Genomic DNA, 11,823 nt, shown 5'->3' with positions numbered 1-11,823 from the left:
TCTACGAGCGACTCCTACACGTCAGAACAAGCCAACAAATCCGTCTTTATAAAACGTACAACGTCACCATGGAAACAGTTGGCCAGAACACGTAAACACTCCCGTTTCCCAATTCTTTCCCCTCGATGAAGTGGGGGCTGCTACCACGTGACTGCTGTGTTACGAGTAAACTGCGAGCTGGTGTCAGCAATTGAGTGCAGCTGTTTCTGTGGTCACTAAACTCTCGAATACGTTAGTTATGACCATATAATTTCTAGATGAGCCACGGCGTTTGTTTCCAGAGTAGTGACGTCACGTTTTGAATTTAAGCAACCCGCGGACTCGAAGGCAGACGCCGGCAGTATGTAATGTTGCCCGCGCAATCGTACTGGTCCCAGCCTGTATTAATTACCCATGTAGAGAGACGCCTTGTCAGTCGGTGTGTTCTGGTCCAGGTAGGCCACGCCCAGGGTGAAGAACGGCGACGAACCTATGCCGTGCAGTGCATGCCCAACCTAAGCAAGAGAAAAAAAAAAGGACAAGTAATACTTCGTATCGCGCTGTCATTAACGCCTCGTAAGTTTGTTATTGAGGGACGAACTCAAGAAGCTTTTGTTTCGTAGGATATCTCTGGCATAGGTTGGTCACCTTCGGTAATGTCAAGCCCCCTATATCAGGACTGGTAGACGCCTCTATTTACGAACAGCTCTGGAGCACAAAGTCTGCCTAGATTGGGTACCAAAGAGCGTCATGTTACTCATTACCAGCAATTTTGCAAGCTGTGTAGCAACGCATGCAAACTAACACATCTTAACAAGTTTATATAGGGTGTTTCATGTAACTTGTGCCAAAGATTTTAAAGAAGTGGTTAACCGCAACTGAATGAAACCAATGGCATATGGTTCGCCATCATGTGATGCTTCTTAGAGTATTGTGTTTTTTTTGTATTCTGCTTAATTAGTTCTTTAACTAAGATGAATTATAAAAAAAATTAATATTCACTTTAGGCCCGACTGCGTTGCGCTGCGTTGTAAAAGGGGTTCAACAACGACCGATCCAATTTTTCGTAGCAACTTACATGCTCCGCGGTGATTTTTTTTTTTCTGCATTTAAAGAAAGCCCGCGAAATATGAAATAAAAGAACGTGACTGCGCTCATGAGCTATCTTATTGCGGCGCTCTCAATCGCGGTTCGTGCGAAGGAACTGTTCGCGCGGACTGTGGCGAAGTGAGCGGCTGCGGCTATCAGCATCGGCTTCTCCGCGCTTCAACATTTTTGGAGGTGGCACACAGAAAGGAAGCCCCGTCGCCCCCGATAAGCAATAGGCTCGGCGCACGGTTAAGAGCGCTGCAATACAATAGACAGTTTTAGTTACACGTACGTAGAGGCTTCACGTACACAAACGTGAAAAGCCTACGTACCTTACGTGCACGCCATCTGAAACGCTTTTAGCTACACGTACGCGAGCACGCCAAGAGGGACCCCGTAGCCCCATCTATCGGGAAATGTGAACACGGCGGTAGCCAATTCAACCCCGTCGCCGTGTTTCGATGCGAGCCGTCTGCGCGCGCGCGGCCTGCTATCGCTTGTTCGTTATCTTGCGGAACTCCCGCGCGAAGCTGTCTACGTGCGCAAGAAATGCACGCAAGGAATTGAACCTCACGTACGTCCGTGAGACGCGCGCGCACCCGCTACGTTCTACGCATGCGCACTGTTCACACGTAGAAGCTCTACGTACGCAAAGCCTCTACGTACGTGCAACTAAAGCTGTATAATAGTGCACGATCGCAGTCACGTGGTTGTATTGCATACTTCACTGGCTTTCTTTAACTCCGATAAAAATCGCCACGCAGCACGTGTCTTGCCATAAAAAAAAAAATGGGATCGGTCGTTTCTGAACCCATTCTACCACACCACGAAACGCACTTGTCCGTAAATTGGATATTAAAAGTTTTACATAAGTGACCTTAGTTAATGAACTTGTTAAACAGAAGATAACAATTCTCGAAGAAGCGCCATGTGACGGCAAACCACATGCCGCTGGTCTGGTTGAGCTGCGGCTAACCACCTTTATTTAAATCCTTGAAATTCTTTTGAAATTTGACATTTACTACATATATAATGCAGGCACATTTAGGCATGAAATACATACAGAAGGAGGTCTCATAGTCAAGGACTCTGAGGGCGAGACCTCGTGTTACTACTCATAACAGGAAAATAAGATATGTTATTACTGCAAACGGGAAATTGGTGCATACATGATTAAAGTAAGAGCAAAAATGCGTAATATAAAATGAGACATAGTTAGGAAAGAAAATAAAGGGAAAAAAAGAAAATCAAAGATACATAAGGTATAAAAAGTCAATACACATACTTCAAGAACGCGCGCAACTCGAATATATATGAACTAATTGCATAATATTCTTTAAGCTTATTGGGTAAGGCATTCCCTATTGAAGTTGAGGCAAAATTAGCGGTGAATTTTTCATGCTTAGTTCTTGGTTTAGGCACTAAAGAAGTTATTCCGCGAAGCGAATATCGTTGAAGCGACATGGGAGAAGTTGGCACAAGTTATGTGAAACACTCTGTATACGTGACCGTTAAGTTATATATAAGCTAACTAGCCTCAAACATGTCCGTAAACTTTGCGAGGAAGCCACAAAAACGGCCGAACTACATAAAGTGCACATTAAAAGGCACATCTTACAAAAGAAAATGCCCGGGAAACGCGAACCACTATCCTATTAGGCGTTTATACCGTTGGAATGCAGTCTCGATTTGCTTTGTCTACTCTTTGTTTTCGTTTTTCTCTCAAACTAGAAAATTGTGGAACGATCTAGCGATCAAGGATCTAGTGAGCCTTTTTTTTTTCTTCTCTCTTCTAAACGTTGCTGTGTTACGGTTGCTGCTGTCATTTTAACGCGACCGCACTAAGGGTCCCCGATTGCAGAGAATGCGGCGTCGGCGTTGGCATCGGCGCTGGCGCGGGAGATGGTGTCCGTGTCAGACAAGTCATTCTGAACCACGTATTGCAATCCACGCAGGCCCTCCCCGAGGCGTATAGGCGTTACTGAACGAATTGAATTTCTCAAAGTAAAACGCATTAAAAAAATCCGTAAAGTACGACTTACACGCAATCTACACGCACGATAGCGTCGAATTGTAATTTTGTTGTGCGAGAAAACACATTTTTGTTACGTGGAAACTCAAGCACAAGCCCCTTTTCCAGCTGCGGCTTGGCGTCTATCTTAATAGGATAATTAATGATATGTTAATCTTATGTATCTATCTTAATATCTTAATGAAGCGCCCCATTCGGTTCATTGCAACACCATCCACATGGTGCTCCCTTCCGCACGTCTGCTGCAGTGGCGACGCCCGCCGTGAGGGAGACAAAAAAAGGAACCAGAAAGCTCGCCTTCGTGCATAGCGTTCCCCGCCAGTGCTTCCAGGAAAACATTACAGACACATATGCTGCATTCGCCCTCAAGCGTGAGAAGCAGTCAGGGACCTTTGAACGCGATCGCGTTCCACTCTTAAAAGCTACACTTAAGCGTCCTCCAAATCTATTTTTTCGCTTAGTTCTCTAACCCTTTACTTCATTCTTATGTTACAGCTCCTCATGCTACACATTGATATTGACACGTGTACTTCTCTTTATCGAGCGACCACGTTTCGCCGCTTAACAACTGTAATCGCACAGCGAGGGACGCGCCTGCATGTATCCGACGTTTCTGGAAAGTTATCGATGCTTCCACCCGGCTGTCTGTTGTCGCCGAACCTTGTGTTATCTGATTTCATCGCGTAACGCGAATGGTGTAGCACTTTGTGGAAGGCACGCGGGTCCGAACGATTAGTCTGGAACATTCGACGACTGCTCTATAAAAGCCGACGCGCTTGACCCGCTGATCAGATTTTCGACGATCGCCGACTGTGTTCGCCGCTCTCATTGTGCTTAAAGTGTAGCCTGTTTTGTGGGCACAGGTTCGCCCAATAAAAGCTAGTTTTGTCTTTCACAGTACTGCTACTGTGTTCTTTGACGTCACGACCACGTGACAATATGCTACATATTGGCGTGCTACAAATGCCAGCCATACCTACAAAAACCCCCCCGCCCCAAGAGAAAAGCTCCCAAAAAGACGCACCATGAAGAAGTACTTGTAGTTGCTGATGCTGTGGGAGGACGAGGCACCGGCGCACTTTCCGGGCCCCTGCTCGGGACAGACCTCGGAGCCGCCCGCCTCAAACGATATGTACTGCGGCGCCAGAAAGTGCGGCGAGCAGAAAACCATCGAGCCGGCTGCCATGACGAGCGCGCCGATGCCCATTATGACCGGCTTGTGGCCCACGCCGCCGTGGTAGCTCACCGGCGTCACCATGATGCATGAGGCCACGTTGAACATGCTCTGTATCACCTGCAACGCAATGCCACTACCTGGTGAAGGCGCGCGTTCTATTTTTTCCTCCTGCACGTCACAATTATATTTTCCTGCTCCAATGTCGCGTCAAGATTACATTTCTGTAGCACGGATCGTTAGCAGTTAGTGATGACACCGCAAGCGGCCCACTAGGAGGGAAAAATCGATTTTTTTCCTTACGAAACGGAACGGAACAACGAAACTCTGAACAGAGCAACGATAAGGGTAAAACATCTGTTTTCTTTGTGATGTTCAGGGAAAGACGCAACCCTCTGTGCTGTAAGCTTTTCCACGTGTGCTTTTCAAAATATCGCTGTTCTAGGTGCCTCTTTTTTATTTTAAATATGTTTTCTGCCACTCATAATGCACAATTCTCAACAAGAACACTTTCTTTAGATGCTTCTTTAGATGTGTTTTAAGAGCCATTAAACAAGATGTCCCATTAGAGCGCATGCTTCCTCCTTTTGTAGAATTATATCAGCCCCTGTACCCGCCGCCGCAGTAGCTTAGTGGTTATAGCGCTGTGCGGCCAAGCTCAAGGTCGTGGATTCGACCTTGAGTGCGGTGGCTATAATTCGATGAGCGTAAAATAAAAAATGTTTTAATAAAGAAACATCCGCGTACTTAGAGTTTTTACTTAGAGTACGCTAAACAACACTAAGTAGTCAAAATAATTCCGGAACCCCCGCTACGGCGTGCCTCATAAATATACCGTGGTTATAGAACATAAAACCTCAGAGTTTCAATTAATAGCTTTTTCCGGTCTATCGCATTTTTAACCAATAAACTGAATATGAGACCATAGGAGACAGAACAGTATAGCATGTCTAAAGCGAATCTGTTCCATGGATGCCCACAAAGCGTACGAAGATATATAAACAAAAAAGTGACACCCACCCGAATGTAGCACACTACTACTGAGGATATCCACACGAGTTTCCGAGAAAGAAAGCATCGCATTTAAAGAAAAATGTGCCCCAGTCTATGGATCGAAGCCGGTACGAACACTTTTCCAGGGTGATCGGTCTGCCTTTGGGGCTAATCGGGAGCCTAACCGATCACAGAAGCGAGGCAGAATTAATCGGGGGCAAAAACTACAGGGACAATATGGCAAATCAGTTCCGCAGTAGTTCTGGACGACAATTTTTTTTTGTGCATGCCTAATTTTCTACGAATTGCAGCAGCGTGTCGCTTACGCCGGCTTCGACGCCGAGCAGCTGAAATCGCTTCTCGATAGTCGGGGTCACAACGGACACCAGGCCGTTGACGACGAAGCCTTGCGTCATGCCCAGGACGCAGATGAAAAAGAGGTAGCACCTCGGAGTGCGCCAACTCTGCAGGCAGCCCGGGTACATGCCCAACAGGCCACAATACACATCGTGGTTGGCGACTGCCGCTCCAACCGTGGGTTCGCCAGGCACCTCATCGGGCTTGGGCGGCGTGATCTTGACCAGCTGCGGTTCAGCCACGCCGAACGACGAGACGGAGATCTCCGCGGACTTATGCTCACTCTCGGAGGGCCACATTGTCTCCGGACAGCCCTGCGTGGGTAACGCGCCTGTGTGGGTCAGTGGCTTCGGCGTTGTGCAGCTGAGGGCGCGGGCTGGATCCCGGCCCCGGCGGCCGCGTTCTCATGGAGGCGAAACGCTAAAACGCTTGTGTACATGGCGCACGTTCGTGAGTCACAGGAGGTCGGAAATAATCCGGAGTCCCGCACTACGGCGTGCCTCATAATTAAATCGTGGTTTTCGCATATATCACCCTATACTTTTTTTTTTAATCATCCGTGCGATGACAGCTGGTGTCACGAACGTGCCCGTTCTTATAAGCGACATATCTTCAACTGTGGTTCAATAGTACAATGCCGCTGTGGGACGATACACTTCAGGCGTTAAGCGTTAAGTTGTACCCACAAGATTAACTCCTCTAAATTATGAGCAGTAGAAAATCCAATCACGCTTGAATACCGTCGTTAACATGGGAACGAACTAGTCCTTGAGTCATTTGTCCTGCAGAATTATTGTGCGCGACGAAGTGCAGGAAACAAGTGAGAGAAAGTTGGTGCCACGGCGCTGAACGTCGTTGCGACTGCGAGTTCAAGCACCGGGTTCTCTGCTCTTGCAGTTGCCGAGCACGCAACGTATTAAAGCTATCCTTTTTCCCACAAACAATGCACAGCTTTACTCGCGGCTACAAATTGTAGTCCTATCAAAGGCCACCAGTTTAGCGTCTGTACGCGGCCTGGAAAGTGGCTCGAGAGAAGTCAAGCCGTAGGAAATCAGGATGCGGTGGCAAGCAGCAAATTCTTATTACTACTGCCAGAAGAGAGCTTGTCAAAACTCGCTTTCGAGGAAACGAAATATTGGCTCTTTACTGCATTGTGATTAACTGGCATTGCGCGGCAGTCATGAGCACCGCTGTACAAAAGGGTGACGACCTGTACTTCTTCCATGGATTTAAAAGACAAAACAACGACTACACAGGCAGAATGCAACGCTTAGATTTACTTACGTGCACGTAGAATACCTTGAAAGCACCGTCGAAGGATGGTTATGGCGTTCGTGAGAAACCGCACGTGAGCCTTCGCGTGCCTCTCCGAATTCTTCTTCGTCGGTTCCTTCTATTACTCTGTAAGCCAGGTAAAAAAAAAAGAAAGACGTAATACGTCATCTCAAACAGAGGCTGTTTTGAGCTGAGACTGCGATCTGGCTCGGAAAATGTCTCGCCACGAACCTCCAGTATAATCTTACCTTGACCTCCTACGGACCTGTCTGCGTAGGTTGAAAAGCAGCGCCGCCATCAACCAGTCTCCTCTATTTCGTTCAACTGTGCGTCTTCTGATGGGACCACTGCCTTTTGAGCATTGTTCTCCCTTTCGCTCACTCTCCTTCTTTGAAGACTGCAGGTGGTTTAATCAATATGATAGTAGAGCGCGGTCACCCTAAAAAAAGGTCACCGGATATTTAACCGTAGTATCCTGCACCACACAGGTCACTTCCTGGTGTAGCAGTGAATTAAGGGTGTGCGAACATTCGAAAAGTTTGACTATTACCGAATATTAATTTTTAATATTCGTATTCGATTCGAAGACTACAAACTCGAAATTTTCGAATATTTGACTGGACATGAATATTCGAAACAAATCGAATATATTTCTGGCTGTGCGGAAGCAAACATGGTTCTTAGCGCGTATTTTTATCTAATCTAAGAAAGTGTGTCTCATTTCTTGCTGAATTTCGAGATAATCTCATGCTGCTGGCGAAATGTCGTCTGTAAAACAAGCTTAGTCACTGGACGACCAAGCATTGCAGAAAACCGAGCATCTCAGTAGCAAGAGGCACGGGTTTCCACCCCGAGTCCTGAGCTTATTGCTTGACAGCAAATGCGAAGAGTGACTGCTGGTATTGGGTAAACTGGCTCCGAGCTTTAAGGGAGACTGATTCCGTATATTAAGACACAGGTTGCCGAGAAACACGCGATTAGCGACAATTACTCAATTTTCCAAAGCTACGATAAGCCAAATACACAATCTTTTAGTGAAACGGCTTACTAGTTCAATTTATTTACCAATTACAATGTAATTTCAATGTTCTAACACGTTAAAGTAAACCGACTCTCTAACAAATGCGTGTGCATATCATTATTCGATGCTAAGTATTCGCATTCGATTCGTATTCGAAAATTTTAATATTCTCGTGCGCACCCCTACAGCAGATTTGCGATTGCGATTATTGAGCGCACCACATTTCTGACGCATTCGCTTAGTTACCTTAGTCTTCTAACACTGAATAGGCAGTAATCGTTCTCATGGGTTCACATATATTAGCCTAAACTCTTGCGGAGAAAACAACTTATAAAGAGCCACTGCAGCAGTGCATCGGTGTGCCCCGTTGACAATGGTACATGTTCCCCCGCTTGCACGTGGTGTAGGCTATGGTTGGGAGTCGCGTTTACCAATGGCTAAGCGTTCCGCATAGGGATGGACGACACCGCAGCGTGTGGCGATTGCGGCGATCGAGAGACAATTCGTCATGTTCTTTGCCAGTGCCCAGAGTACAGTGTGCAGACACAATCGCTTTGCGTCGTGCTGGACCGGTCGGACGACGAGCCTCTGTCGGATAATTTTCAAACATCGACGCGACTTAACGTCGCATCACAAAGCCGTGCAAGTGCTACCGCGCTTCCTGACATCAACCGGCCTGTGTGAACGACTGTGATTGAAACGCCTTTTCGTTCACCTTTCTTTTTTTCTCTCCTTTTTTACCTCTCGGTCTGCCTGTCGTTCTTACAGCCGCTATATCCCCCACCCCAGTGCAGGGTGGCAAACCGGAAACTCTACTCTGAATAACGTTCCTGCCTTTCCTTCCCTCTCTCTCTCTCTCTCTCTCTCTCTCTCTCTCTCTCTCTCTCTCTACCTGCTTGATTTTTTATCAGTTTGTCTTTGAGGCTCATTGCTACGAGCAACCTTATTTCGTACCTTACCCGTGGCTCGAAGAAAAGCAGCAATGCAGCTCCCACTGGGAATGGTTAGCCAAGAATCTGATTCCCTAACTCATGATAATTCTTTGGATGCTGACTGCTGAGCTTTTGCTACGTAGGCAGCTTGGTTCTGTTCAGCAATCGTTTCAGGCTTCTGTAAAAACGAAATTCTAGTGCCCGAGGGTGGGATCGAACCTCGGTTCTCAGCACAACAGCACGATGCTCTAACCTGATTAGGTCACACTATTCTTTTCTTTATTGGATGACTTGGCCCCACTCGCACGCATACATTTTTGTGCCAACGGCAACACACACACATATAATACACCAGGGTGGCCGCATTGTGGGTGGTCGTGGAAGGTGGCGAAGTTGTCGGGGAATAACAAGCAACCACTTGCGGCGGCTGGAGTTGCAGTTGTGGTGGTACCACAGGTTATCCCGAATGATGAAGTGCACGGCTTCGCGACTGAAGGATTCTTGGCGACCAGGGATTCCTTAACGTGTACCTAAATCTAAGTACACGGGCGTTTTCGCATTTCACCATTTCGCTTGTCTCTGGTCCGCTCTGTAGATGCACTATCGAAGTAGCGGCGCAAGCCAAGTCGCAGTGCGTAGAAACGTCTTTGGCTGATAATTAGGTAAAGTGCGTGTGAATGTCGTCATATGAATAATTCAAGCCACGTCGCAATGGGTAATCTCTTCTAGGTGTCTTTTACAGCTTCGCTGTCCAACTACCTTCACAGCGTTGATTGCAGTCTGTTTCTTTTTTGTGTTTGTGTGTAGCATTGAACAATGAATACACGTGGCATATTTGGTGCACTGCGAGTTTACTGTGGCATGTTGGTCTTGTTAACAAGATGGTCGCGTAGGCTCACTTCAGTTAAAATCGTCCCATCTCGTTTACGGTCTGCTCGGAATCACATTTACAATGACTATACACTGCTTACAATGGCTAAACTAAAACCCAGCTTAAAGGCTTTGGCAATATTAGGTTAAAAGAAGTACGCTTGCAATATGATTCTTCATGAATACTTTCAGTGCCTTGCAACATTTACAAGTTTCAAGAATTCGTTTAGACTTAGTCCATGCAGGTGCTTGGGTAACTTTGGAGGTTGTAAAAGCTCTGGTTTGTTAACGGTTAACTCATTCGGTTCACATAAACCAGTATAACAATAAAATGTGATACATTGCGTCATCATCATCATCAGCCTGGTTACGCCCACTGCAGGGAAAAGGCCTCTCCCATACTTCTCCAACAACCCCGGTCATGTACTAATTGTGGCCATGCCGTCCCTGCAAACTTCTTAATCTCATCCGCCCACCTAACTTTCTGCCGCCCCCTGCTACGCTTCCCTTCCCTTGGGATCCAGTCCGTAACCCTTAATGACCATCGGTTATCCTCCCTCCTCATTACATGTCCTGGCATGGCAGGACAGGACAGGACATGATACATTGCGTACTGTGCGTATAACTGAATTTTCGCAGTTCCAGTACCTGTCGCGCGGGTTTAAACCTTTCTGCTACCATGAACTTCTTTTACGCAGCCACCGGACAAACCTATTACAATGGACGATAAAAAAAAAGATTCAATGCTTCTAGAGGACTTTGGTGCTTCTAAATGGCTGTTGCTGCCATGGCAGGCATTCAAAAAACTCACGTCATACATCCTCATGCTTCGTTTGGGTGTCTATAATGCGACAGAATTATGACACCCTGCCATCGATGATTGTCGACGAACAGTTGCATGACTTATCTTACCTCACTGTCATATGTGAGTTATTGTGGCATTATGGTTTACCGCTGCTGTGTTCGTGCTACTATCTACTACGACCATAAAGGCCAACCGAAGCACAACAACGGCATTTCTTATGTTTGTCTTAAAATACGATACATGTACATCACATGCTCCCCCCACCTGCCAATATATCGTGCTTCATGTAACTAGAGCATCCGCCCTGTTTGCTTAAGGGCTGTGGTGTTGAGCTGCTAAGCACGAGGTCACGCGATGAAATCGTCGCCACGATGGCTGCATTTCAATGGGGGGCGAATTTCGAAAGTACCCATGTACTTAAACGTAGGTGTACGTTAAAGGACCACAGTTTGTCCAAATTATTCCGAAGTCCCCCACTACGGCGTGCTTCATAACCAGATCGTGGTTTTGGTACTTAAAGCCTCGTAATCTAATGTAACTAAAACCAGACATTAGAAATAAAATGATATGCATTAGACAAACGAGATCAACGGCATATTGCTTGTAGTTATCTTGATTTACTTAAACTAATTTTGAATAGCAATTAGTTAGCTAATTGGTCACGCGTATTTATGCTAAAATTGAAACATTCGGTTTAGGGCATAAGTCGTGTTTGAAAACTTGCAGAGCATGTACAAAACCAGCTAATGAAGTTGTTGCCCTTTAATGTCTGCACATCTATGAATCTTGGTCAGTAAATAATTATTGTTTCGAGCAAAATATCCCATTTTTGTAACTCAGAGGCAATTGTTATTTATTTTATTTTATTTATTTAACAATACTGTAGGCCTTTGCACAGGCCCAAACAGGAAGTGGATTGTAAATATACACAGGAGTATGGAAAAAACAGAGGGAAAAATAAAAAAAATCTAGAAAACGAAAGAAAACTGGCATACAACACTGGCATTCAACACAAGACACTTTCTTTGTTCCTAATGAATCAAGGAATAACAAAAGGAGTTCAAAACAATTGCAATATTAGTCGTATAATATTCTTGTAGTTATCGGGGATCAATAAAACACCCCTATTCAGAGCATTGCTATATTTACATTTGAAATCATAAGGCAGTATACAATCACACGTGCACTAGTGTACAATCATTCAACCAACTCATTATCTTTAAACTGCGCACTCAAATACTTTCATGAGCAACCAAAATATGGCTACAATTTTGCGACAAAGCCATTCACAGAATC

General features: G+C 45.8%; 1 protein-coding gene across 3 annotated transcripts in view; it reads right to left on the bottom strand.

The window, feature by feature from the left end:
* The window catches only part of LOC139059301 (solute carrier organic anion transporter family member 4A1-like), a 155,772-nt gene that overhangs the window by 24,065 nt on the left and 119,884 nt on the right, over positions 1-11,823 (bottom strand). For all 3 annotated transcript variants that reach the window (XM_070537504.1, XM_070537505.1, XM_070537506.1), the window contains exons 2-5: positions 6,909-7,025; positions 5,594-5,938; positions 4,125-4,394; positions 392-494 (exon numbers count right to left, since the gene is read on the bottom strand). In XM_070537504.1, coding sequence (XP_070393605.1) covers positions 392-494; positions 4,125-4,394; positions 5,594-5,923 — 703 coding nt within the window. In that variant the 5' untranslated portion in view covers positions 5,924-5,938; positions 6,909-7,025. The remainder of the gene's footprint in view (positions 1-391; positions 495-4,124; positions 4,395-5,593; positions 5,939-6,908; positions 7,026-11,823) is intronic.

The sequence above is a fragment of the Dermacentor albipictus genome, chromosome 4 (genome assembly GCF_038994185.2).
Source record: "Dermacentor albipictus isolate Rhodes 1998 colony chromosome 4, USDA_Dalb.pri_finalv2, whole genome shotgun sequence".
In the NCBI taxonomy this organism is placed as follows: Eukaryota; Metazoa; Arthropoda; class Arachnida; order Ixodida; family Ixodidae; genus Dermacentor; species Dermacentor albipictus.
Note: the sequence above shows the minus strand (reverse complement) of the source record. Positions and strands in the feature narration are given on the sequence as shown.